General features: G+C 24.3%; 1 protein-coding gene across 4 annotated transcripts in view; it reads right to left on the bottom strand.

The window, feature by feature from the left end:
- LOC105849422 (BRISC and BRCA1-A complex member 2) overlaps positions 1-13,038 on the bottom strand; it is a 74,448-nt gene that overhangs the window by 48,644 nt on the left and 12,766 nt on the right. For all 4 annotated transcript variants that reach the window (XM_065804528.1, XM_065804529.1, XM_065804527.1 and 1 more), the window contains exon 2: positions 6,363-6,433. In XM_065804528.1, coding sequence (XP_065660600.1) covers positions 6,363-6,416 — 54 coding nt within the window. In that variant the 5' untranslated portion in view covers positions 6,417-6,433. The remainder of the gene's footprint in view (positions 1-6,362; positions 6,434-13,038) is intronic.

The raw sequence follows: 13,038 nt of genomic DNA, 5'->3' as shown, positions 1-13,038 counted from the left end.
TTGTGTTGCAGATATAATCTTTAAACTAACAAGATAATGTAACCTTTTTAGTTTATTTTGATTAAACTCGATTGATGATGCTTTGAGTTCAATTGGTTTAAAACAACTTGCATTTGCTATGATTGCAGAGTCTAGCGGGATGCGTTTCAACAGATTTTCCATGGTTTTTGTGAGAAATAAAACACATTCATTTCTAAACTGTTTTACTTCATTAAGGGTGATTTTATCTTTTTTTAAAAGTTCTTTTATTGAAACTTCGGCAGCAAAACCTATAACACCTTTTCTGTGTAGCAAATAATCTTTTTTATAGAGATCTAATTTTTTTAAATCACTACCTTTTTTGCAACTTTGAATTATTAATGGTTTAATGAACAAAGTTAAAATATTTGTTATCAATTCCCTAAGATCATTGTACATGTATGGAATCATTGGTTGATTGGAAGGCTGGTTGGTCTTTGGCAATTTTTCCTAAAATCTAATTAATTTTACAATGTTGTCCCATATTTCAATTAAACGATCTGAAACAACTTGGTCTTTAATCCATCTAGTTGAACAGAAACTTAATGGATAGCGATTTGACCCAGTGACACTGCTATAGCCATCTTTTCTAGCAGGTGTATCATGCAATATTTGATATGCTCCCTTAAGAATACTTTTTAAATTCCATGACTCAGAACCGACCTTAAAAGCTCTGTGTATTAAATGCAAACTACAACTCCCAATGTCAAATAAAGAATTTAATTTACACTCATATTAGTATATAAAAAGTTCTTTAAAAAACTTCCAATTCGTATTAGGCCCATCCATAGATACTTAGATCATTTTTGATATGTCCAGACATTCTATTTCTTTATTAAAATCTTTAAGTATATGCGCTGCAGAAGAGTGTCCAAGAAAAACTGAATTCAAATATCGCACATTAACCTAGTTTTCTAGAGTATTCCAAAACCTAACAATAATATCCATTTGACTATTTTGTGTAACTTTGTTTAAACTTTCATCAAACGAGACAACATAACATGGTGAACTTTTGATGGTTTCAAGAAGTAACAATTTAAAATATGGCGCTAACCCAAAATTAATCATATACCCTATTTTTGTTCTTCCTAATGTTAGTCCTTTTGCAACTTTACTATCTGGAAACATACTAGTAAATAATTGGCTCATATTAGCAGAAGCATTGTTTGACAATCCATACATAACAGTTGCAAGAGCCCTTTTAATTTCAGATCTTGTTTCTTCATTAGAAGCAATAACAAGTTCTAAAGTTCTTTGACCGACTGCCACAGGTACTGTGGTGTAATAGTAAAAGGTTTGAAAAAGTGACTTCTGGATTTAGCTAAAAAAATAACTTGGTGCTTTTTACCTTCATTATGATTCTTAACTGCCTGAACTCCCATATTTGACAAGTTAAAGGTTTTGCAGTAACTGCTACATCTAGCAAATTTATTGTCATTAGTCTTTACAAGCCATTCTTTATACTCTGGGTGAGTAAGCTGATCATTTGAAAAAAATATTTGATCCATTTTATTTATTATTATAACTCTAAAAAAATGCATTCTTCTTACAACCATATTATATATTTATAGATAAAATGATTACAAATTATAAAATTGAATATAATACATTTTTATATTATTTTATTTAGGGTCCATCCATAAAGGACATCATGCAAATAGGGTTGTGGTCAAGATAAAAAGGGAAAAAAAGTACAAGAGAAAGGAAAAAAAAATTCCCTGAGTATTCCCTGATTTAAAAAAAAAAAAAATTCCCTGAGTTTTCCAGGTTTTCCCTGGGATTCATGCTATTTCCAGGTTTTCTAGATTGAGTGGCAACCCTGTATCATCTCTATTACAATAAATCAAAACTCATTCTTGATTGGTGTTTTGTTCAACAAATTGCATCCTTTTACTGTATTGGTCCCTTCACGCTAAAAAAACTTTTATTGATCCAGTTTTTTTTTTTGAACAACAAAAAAACCTAATATCTCTTACCCATCTTTATGTTTTCCTTTTTTATACAACTTAAAACTTTTTAAGTCTTCAGTTAGACGTTTCCTAGCATTTTAACTTATTCTCAATTTTTAAGTAACTTATAAATTAACAGTGGTTGCTTGCACTCTTGTTAGATATAAATTAGAGTTTAAAAATATATAAATGTATGCCAGTATTTAATAAATAGTAAATGTAAGCATAAAATTATAATATATTAAGTATAATAAATTTTTTTCTAGCCTTGGCTTTGCAAAAAGTCGGGGTTACAAAAAATTTTTTAGCCGGGCTAGAAAAACATTTTTTGCCAGGGCCCTGGTCACTTACTAAACATTGGAAACCATTTATTGTTTAATTTAAGAAAAACTTATATTATATATATATATATATATATATATATAATATATATATATATATATATATATATATATATATACATATATATATATATATATATATATATATATATATATATATATATATATATATATATATATATATACATATATATATATATATATATATATATATATATATATATATATATATACAAATATATATATAATTAGTAAAAAAACTTATCTAATTTCTTTTTCAACAGGCTGTTTTTTCTTTTGTCTGATCATCAGGAAGAATGTTTAAATATATTATTTTATAAATATTTGTTAGCCAGGGCCCTGGTCACTTACTAAACATTGGAAACCATTTATTGTTTAATTTAAGAAAAACTTATATTATATATATATATATATATATATATATATATATATATATATATATATATATATATATATATATATATATATATATATATATATATATATATATATATATATATACAAATATATATATAATTAGTAAAAACACTTATCTAATTTCTTTTTCAACAGGCTGTTTTTTCTTCTGTCTGATCATCAGGAAGAATGTTTAAATATATTATTTTATAAATATTTGTTAAAACATTTAAACTGTACAGTGGGTTGAACCAAATTATATTTCTAATTCTATTTTGCTTTTTTACAATTTTTGATTTCAATTTTTAGGTCAAAATTTTTAAATCCACTTTTTTTAAGACCATCTTCAAACACATGTTTAGAAGAGTTAAATATATTTTCATTAGACAAGTTTTTATTAAGTCTAATGTTAATTGAAACAGGAATTTGTGTTAACATTTGAAGGGGCGATTTGAATTTATATTATATACGATAATTCATTATTAAGTTTATAAGGCTATAAAATTTGCTGAGAGGTTAAATTATAAGATTTTTTGAGAGGTTAAATGTGACATCAAGAAAATTCACAATTTTCAAATTAATATTTATTTCAATTTGGAAGCCTGTTTTTTTGAAAATTTTTATAATATTTTTTCCTATTTTCTCAAGTTGATATCCTGATTTATTTTTATTATTATTAAAACATCGTCGCAATATTAACCTGATTAATTAGATTGGACTATTTTAGCTAGAGAATTTAAAATATATAAGCCTACAAATTTGCAAACATCTGCTTTTTCATAACTTCCCATTGTTACATTAAATATGTGGTAGTGGTGTAGTGGTAGAGCGCTTGCCTCATAAGCAAGAAGTTCTGAGTTCAATCCCCACCACGTCCCTGGTAGTACCGCACGTACCTTCTCTGCATAGCGGCCTTGTTTGGAGTTCGTGTTTTGGAGTTATAGAGTTGAGAGAGGGTTGTAACCACAAAAAGTAGCCTCCTCAACTGTAGTGGCCTTCTCGGCCTTAAGGAGGTGAATAACTAAAAAAAAAAAAGCACTTGTGTGTGGTTTTTTTCTTCCACGTCTCCTTATCAAAATAAAGTAAATTTTTTCTGCAATAATTAATCAGAGGAATTGTGTCATCTGTAATTTCGGAGTGGATTTTTCCAAGTTCTATTGTTATCTAAAATTTCTGCTATAATTGAGGTGTAAAAATCATAAATATCAAATTACATAAATGTACATTCATTTTTGTTACTATTTTTAGAAAACCAATTTATGATATAAGTGGTATTTTTCTACTTCTGCAATTTTTTTTTCTTTTTCCGCATAACATTATTCATTTTGTCCATTTTAATTTTACAAATGTGCCCTAAATTACTTTTCAAAGGGAATACAAAGAGTTTATTTTGAAAAAAACGTTATGCCAATTACAAACAACCTTTTAAACATAAAAAATATGCAAAAAAGATTATGCTGTCAAATATATTTGAAAACTAAAAGAAAAAAATATAAACTTTAAATTAAACTTGCCTATGCTAAAAACTGTGTCTGTCTATAATAATATTTCTGAAAAATGTATGCTATGTTTGCAAGAAAAATTTGAAACCTAATAATATATATATATACATATATACAACTATATTAAAATGTCAACAACTATCTTAAAATGTTTAAAGAACTTAAATAAAAAGTTTTGCCGTTCTTAATTAATAAAAACGTTTGTTTTGCTGTTTTTTAAATTACTTTGTTCAGAATTTAAATAAAATTTTTGTTTATATTCTAATTAGTTAATTTAGAATTTTAAAATTTAAAAAATACATATTTAGAAAACACATACTTTTTTCTGTTTTTGATTAATTTAATAAAATAAAACCTTTGTTTTGCTTTTTTTATTCTAATTATTTCATTTAGAATTTTAATAAAACATTTGTTTTACCATTTTTAATATATTTGAAACAGCAAATAAAACAAAGTTTAAAATTAGACTTAAGTCTCTGTTAGATCAGCAGTAAAGTCGCCATTGCTGAATGTCAACCCTTATTCTGAAGGCTGCATATAAACAAGCTGGGTCTAGAAAGTTTTTCCTATTTAACAAACATTTACTATAGTTAAAAAACAAATATTGCTAAATTTTAATAACTGCCCTTGTGGTTCCTAAAAGATAAAGGATACCTAGTTTGTAAGATAAGGGTTTTATAATTATTTTTTTTAAATCATTAAAAATTGAAATTTTTCAATTTTAATTACAAATGATTTTTATGCAATAAAATAAAAAATTTAGTAATTCCATTGTCCATGTAAATTTGTCAATTCAACAAAGTTGAAAAGGCTTAATAAAATAAAAATTCCTAGAAAATTCAAGTCTTGATTTTAAGCAGACTTTGAAACTTGGCTTTATTGACAGATAATAACAAAGCCTCTTTTCCCTTCAAAATTGCAACATTTATTTAGAAGCCACATAACTTTAAAAATATTTGATCAAGTCACATAACTTTAAAAAAAGTAGGTCTTTTTACTTAAATATTAGTACCCTGCTATTTCCTGGAATAAGGAGTACAATAAAATTATCAGAAACATAACAAATTAATATTAACAACCCTAACTATTTAAATATTTTTTGGTAACTTTTTATTTTTTAAAAAATTTACATATTCTATATTCAATGATCTTTGATAAATCATAAAGATTTTCAAGGCCACATGGGTTTCTCAAGCATCAAAAGCGAGTATATAAAAAACTGCATAAATTTATTTAAAATGATAATTAGGTGTACTTTATGTTAAACTAGCATGAGTTACCCGGCGTTGCCCGGGCCAATATTTAAACTGGCTTACCTGATATCTGTACACAAAAATGGGCCCAAAAATGGGCCCAAAAAATGGTCCCCCCTGACCCCGGGGTCAGGGGGCCCATTTTTGGGCCCCCCTGACCCCGGGGATCGGGGTACGGGGTCAAAACCCAGCTAAGAACCTTCTCCCCCTCGAGGACTACCCCCATGCCAAATTTCATCAAGATCGGTCCGGCGGTTTGGATTTCTATAGAGAACAAACAAACAAACACACACACACATTGCCTTTTATATATATAGAAGATTATTACATTTCTGATGATTTCATTCACCCCAAAAAAAAGCTGGGTACAAATTTTTATGCAAAAAGATCAAATATTTTAAAAGTTATGCCACTTGAAATCTCTAAATAAAAGTCACAATTCTGAAACACAAGACAGAGGGGCTAAAAGCCAATATCTGCTAAAAGTAAAAGAGTCTGTATGAAATGAAGAGGTCAAAGTTTTAAAAAAGTTTTTATTTTATTAAGTCTTCTGTATAAAAATCAGCAAGATTGAAGATGATATGATATTTATGATGATATTTTTCTTTAAATTTCTGACATAAATATATTATCATCATACTCAATTATAACTTTTATAAAAAACAAATATTATTTATCAATTTAAATGTTTGCTTCTTTTGAAACTCACAATACTAGGAACCTGTATTATTGGGGGCTGTAAGGGACCCTAGGGAAATCATCAAAACTTTTTCTGAACTTGAAAAATCATTAAAAAATTTTCTGAACTATAATATGATAGGAAAATGGGAAAAAGTTTAAATTTGCACTTTATATTTCAGTATAAAAACAAAATTTCCGTACAACATATAGCAGAACTAGCAAATGAAAAAGATATGTCAAACACATTTTCATCATTTTCAACTTGCATAACCCTAAAAATAAATAAAAATTTATTAAAAAACATGAAAAAGAAATTTATTTAAAAAATTTTTAAAATTTAAAGTTATATACATATATATATATATATATATATATATATATATATATATATATATATATATATATATATATATATATATATATATATATATATATATATATATATATATATATATATATATATATACACACACACATATACATATATATATATATATATACATATACATATATACATATATATATATATATATATATATATATATATATATATATATATATATATATATATATATATATATATATATATATATATATATATATATATATATATATATTTGTATATTATTCAGGCCTTCTGAAGAAAAGCGTGTCGTAGCATCTGACCATTTATATAACTAAAAGTTTATTAGACAAAATTTAATAGACAAAAAATTGAAATTTTAAAGTTATTTAATCTAAAAATTACTTTAGAACCTAATTATTTAAAACTTTCGAAGCTTTGATATTTTCTAGCGTCTAGCAAGTGAATAAAAACGGAAAAGGAATGGTATTAATTAAAAGGATTGAAACCCGCATTCAATGCCAAACTAACAGTCGCACCCTAAATATAGAACAATCAAAAGAACTATGTTGAGGATGTGTCAAGTAAAAAATTATGAACTTTTAACTATTAATAGAAGATTTAAAGTTAAAAAATATATTATTTTAATGCTGTTTTATATATTTATTTAATGGCTTTTTATTTATTTATTTTGTCATTCGATTAAGAATTTGTTGTTCTTTTCAGTTTATGGTTTGTTTATTTTTAATTTCTATACAGTTAATTTGATTTTTCAAGCACATTTTCAAAATGCATAAATTATCAAAATATGTAAAGAGTCATGTCTAAATTGTCAAAACAAAATATTATTTACTTGATCAGATGAGGTGTACAACTGCCTTTCTTCAGAAGGCTTTTATATATATATGTGTATATATATATATATATATATATATATATATATATATATATATATATATATATATATATATATATATATATATATATATATCAGGGACGAATTTAGACCTGTTTTAGTGCCGTTAGAGTGGTATGGGCACCCAAAAAAAAGCGCCTTAAAATTATTTTACCTTTTAATTTTTCTTTTTACTCTTTTATTAATAGAAGGAAAAAAAATTTTGGTTTTAAATGCAGTAGTAAATAATTAATTTTCAATTTATTTTAGCTACTTCATTTTTTCTTCAGTACGATAAAATGATTAATTCAATTCAAGCAATTGCATTTTTTAAGTAATTATGTGACACAACTGTCCTTCGATTACTAACTGAATGTTTAAAAAAAAGCGCATGTTGTTACGAAACTTATTTTAAAAACTTGTTACGAAATCTTATGACAATGGAATGTATAAAAAGTTTGCTTTTTCAAATGATAGAACGATTTTAAAATATCCATTTATAATAAAATTAACTTTTGTTTGTTGGCAATTAAGAGTGCTTTTGATAATAAATGAACAAAAGAAAAAAATTTCACTCTTAATAACTATTATACAAATATAATTTTTGAATGAATGAACTTTTGAATGAATGAACTTTTGATCTTAAGTTTTCTATTTTAGTTAACACAAAGAAAACAAAAAAACGAAACGTTAACTTTTTCAGAAAGTTATGTTTCTTTTCCATAATAAAAAAAAAATAACGATTACAATAACTTCATAAAACTTTTATCAAGATCAAGTTATTTCTAAACTTTTTTAAAAATAACTAGATCTTGATAAAAGTTTTAAATGTTTAAAAAAATCCATACTAAATGTAACTTTATAATTAAACATAATTTTTGTAATTATAATTGCCTTAATGAATAAAAAAATAAAATATAATTTTTTAAAATATGTTTTTTAATTAAAAAACTACATCATTTTAATAAATTATGTTTAACATAATTATCACTTCTTTAATTATCTTTAATTTAAAAGACACTTTAAAATCACTTTAAAAATAATTATTACCTTTGCAAAAGTTAAATGAACAGATTTGATAATATTTATGACAAAATTTTAAAATTAAAATAATAGTAAATATGTTTATTATATGCTTATGTTTTTTATTCAAATAGTTATTGAGTACAAGACGTAAAACTATTTTGTTAATTTTAAAAATATTACACGATTAAATATATGTAAATGTATTATGTAATGTAAATATTGATTAAAAATTGTTTATAGTATTTAAATAATTAGTTACTAGTTATTTAAAATATTAATAACTACTAATATTAAATTTACTAAAATATAGTTAATAAATGTTCAAAATACTTTAAACAATTTTCAATAATTATTTATAAATAACGTGGTTAAATTCTTAAGTAAAATAGTTTTCTTATCGTAACTAAATTACATGGTTACATGTAACGGTAAATTTATTCATTCAAGGAAATGCCTTTAAATCAACTCCTTATTTTCGGATAAACACGTATGATTAAAAATGATGATTAAAAATCATCGTCACAGCACCTGTTTTGTTTAGGGTTTGGTTAGGGCAGGCAGTCTATCAAATAATAATTGCGTATATATATATGCAGGCCTCGACAGAAGTAAATGAGTGCAAGAGCCAAAAAAACCTCTTCAAAGTCGAAATGACGAGCCTTGCAAGCAGCTCCTCTAAACAGCTTCTTACAAGAGCATTTTGTTTTTGTATGAGCTATCTCATAGATCATCTAGGTCTTATTATAAAAATCCGAAAAATTGTTTGGGTAAAATATCCGGAAAAAATCCGCAATAAACTTTCCTTTATTTTCCTTTTAATTTTGCTTTTAACTGAATTATTTCCGTTTTTTTTTTTTTTTTAATACTTTTTGTATGAGTGATGAGTGAAAAAGCTTAAACAACAAATATATTACAAAAATATACACCTAAACTTGTATGTATGGAAAACATTTTGGATATCCGGAAAAAAAAAAAGTTTAGAAAAGTATCCGGAATTCTAGAAATGTCCAGAAAGAGATAATCCCGATATCTGTTTATTCATTAATATAAAGAAAAATTTTAAAAAATTAATAAAAATCATTAATGAAAAATTTTGCTTACCAAATACAAAACTTTATTTTATACTTGCTACAAGCATATGTTTGTAACGTTAAAGTTACAAGAATATATAGATAACAAGTCTCATCTATTGTGCAGTAAAAAAAATTTTAGATGAGGATTTTCTTTGGGATTTCACATTAGCTACCCATTTAATTATTAACAACATTACTTATTTGATACAAATTTGAAATCAAAAAAATAACTTTGTGTCAGAAAAAAATATTCCTTTGCGTGCGTCAAAAAAAAAAAATATATATATATAATATATATATATATATATAAATATACAAAATATATATATATATATATAATATATATATATAAATATATAAAATATATATATATAATATATATATATATACAAATATATAAAAAATATATATCTATTAAATATATTTATTTGTATTTTTACATAATTATTTATATTTATATACACATAAATATACATATATATATATATATATATATATATATATATATATATATATATATATATATATATATATATATATATACATATAAGTTTCATGCCTATATGGCAATCATCAGCCATTGAATACAAATTCAAAAACAAAAAAAAACCGCTAAAATTACAAAATACTGTGTAGTGGGATCTTAACGTCGCTAAGAAAAAACAAAATATCAGCTAATCACCGGTGTCAAAAAAAGATAAGAGGAATTTATTCTTGTGTCTGCATTTTGAAATCAACTCATTTCGTTTATTTAACAAGTTATCACCTTTATATGTTAAAATAAGGAATTTTTCGTATAAACAAAGATTGCAAATTTTTGACGAAGTGTTATAAGGATTGCAACGTTTTACAATTTTCCACTTAATTAAGGGTGTAAACATTTTGACTTTTATGTCCCAAATTTCTTTAGACAATTCGGTATCATTTTTATATTTATTAATGTTAAAAGATTTTAGATGGTTAGCATAGCGAAATTTAAATGGAGTTTCACATAAGCCAAAATATACTTTTTCTTTGTAGTCAGGTTCATTTGACGACACGGTCGTCAAATGAACCTTGTTTTTTCTTAGCGACGTTAAGATCCCACTACACAGTATTTTGTAATTTTAGCGGTTTTTTTTGTTTTTGAATTTGTATTCAATGGCTGATGATTGCCATATAGGCATGAAACTTAAAGTACCATAGAAAAAGTTGTTTTTTCTTCGTTAATATATATGTATATCGCTCTATTTGAAGTATCTTTTTAATATTGAGCACTCTTTTACGACTATGAGTTTTGTTTTATTATTATAATACAAAACAGCCTTAAATATCAATATATATATATATATATATATATATATATATATATACATATATATATATATATTATATATATATATATAGATCTATAGTTTGTTGGCTTTGGGAAGAGCGGAAGGAAAAAAGTGATTCTTACGCCCACATATACGTCACTTTTAATTACTTTTAACTTTCGTCCAACATTTCCCTGTTGGACGAAAGTAAAAACCATTAATTTAATTACAAATTAATCATTTTTTTAAAAAACCACAAAAACGCAAATTTAATTGACCGGAATGTATTTAAAAACATTCTGAATGTTTTTAAAACATTCTGAATGTTTTTAACAATATAAACAATGTTTTTATTTTTATTTTTTTTAATAAAATGTTTTTATTTTTATTTTTTTTAATAAAATGTTTTTATTTTTATTTTTTTTACTGTAAATCATGCGCGGAGTGTTGCTACATCGACTATCTTATAGCCTGACTCGCAAGGGAGTGCTGCTACATCGACTGACAAATAGCCTGACTCGCAAGGGAGTGCTGCTACACCGACTGACAAATAGCCTGACTCGCAAGGGAGTGCTGCTACATCGACTGACTGAGGGTTTGGTTGGGGCAGGCAGTCTATCATTATTAAAAAAAAAAATTTCCGGTCTTGCATTTTAATTTTTACTTTTTGTCAACAAAATATGGAAAAAACTTTCGGACAACATCTAAGGGTTTTAAAATATATATAAATATATATATTTATATATATATATATATATATATATATATATATATATATATATATATATATATTACCAGTTAAATAAAAATGAAAACTATAAAAACAAAATTATATCTATTTATATGCATACATAATTATTTGCATTTATATACACATAAATATATATATATATATATATATATATATATATATATATATATATATATATATATTATATATATATATATATATATTTATATATATATATATATATATATATATATATATATATATATATATATATATATATATATATATGTATATATGTATATTTATGTGTATATAAATATAAATAATTATGTAAAAATGCAAATAAATATATTTAATAGATATATATTTTTTATATATTTGTATATATATATTATATATATATATTTTATATATTTATATATATATTATATATATATATATTTTATATATTTATATATATATATATTATATATATATATATTTTTTTGACGCACACAAAGGAATAATTTTTTCTGACACAAAGTTATTTTTATGATTTCAAATATATATATATATAAATATATATATATATATATATATATATATATATATATATATATTATATATATATATATATATATATATATATATATAATATTATATATATAATTATAAATATACGCGGTAAACTTAATCAACGCTAACTAATAAAGTTAAATATTTCACAACCCAGAGGTAATCCACTGTTGTAGTGCGGTAGCCCTCCTATCAAAAACTTGTTTAAAGAATTGTTTTTGGTTTATCAAAATGATTACAGAATTTCTACAAGAGAAAAATTAGCCAAAACTTGGTGGCAGAGCTAGTGAATCAAGTAAACAGCTACATGAGAGGTGTTGGAATATATCAAAGTTTCTGATGACCCTTGCTGATCGATTAAATATACTCGAGCACAACAAAAATGAGAAAAGCAAAGAAATAGCAAAACTCCAAGTATATTTAGAAACAGCAAAAAAAGTACAAGTAATAAAACAAGGTGTTAAAAATGCTAAAAAACCAGCTGACCAGCTTGCTGTAGCAAATGCAACTATAAGTGAGTTAAATGGAAGAGAAAGAAGAAAAAAGAACGTATTTATCTATGGAATACCTGAATCCGAAAAGGAATTTTTAACAGATAAAAAAGCAGATGATAGCAAAATAATCAAAGAGATATTTAATGTAATTGGCAAAAGCAGTGTTTCACCAGTTTATGCAAGAAGACTAAAATCTAAAGATACAACTAAACCAGGTCCAATAATAGTTGAACTAAGTGATGTTTCGTTAAGAAATCCACTTCTTCTAGCAGCAAAAAATTTGAGAGAGAAAGAAGGTTACAAATCAATTTACATAAGTCCAGATTTAACTGAAGCACAAAGAAGTCTTGATTACGATTTAAGAAAGAAAAGAAACGAAGCAAACAGTACACTTGCTGAAGACTCGCCCTTTCGATATGGCATTCGTGGAAATCAGATCGTCAAAATTAAATCTCAACAGTACTAA

Source organism: Hydra vulgaris, chromosome 09, assembly GCF_038396675.1.
Source record: "Hydra vulgaris chromosome 09, alternate assembly HydraT2T_AEP".
Taxonomy (NCBI): Eukaryota; Metazoa; Cnidaria; class Hydrozoa; order Anthoathecata; family Hydridae; genus Hydra; species Hydra vulgaris.
The sequence above is the reverse complement of the archived record's forward strand: the minus strand, read 5'-3'. Positions and strand labels throughout refer to the sequence as shown.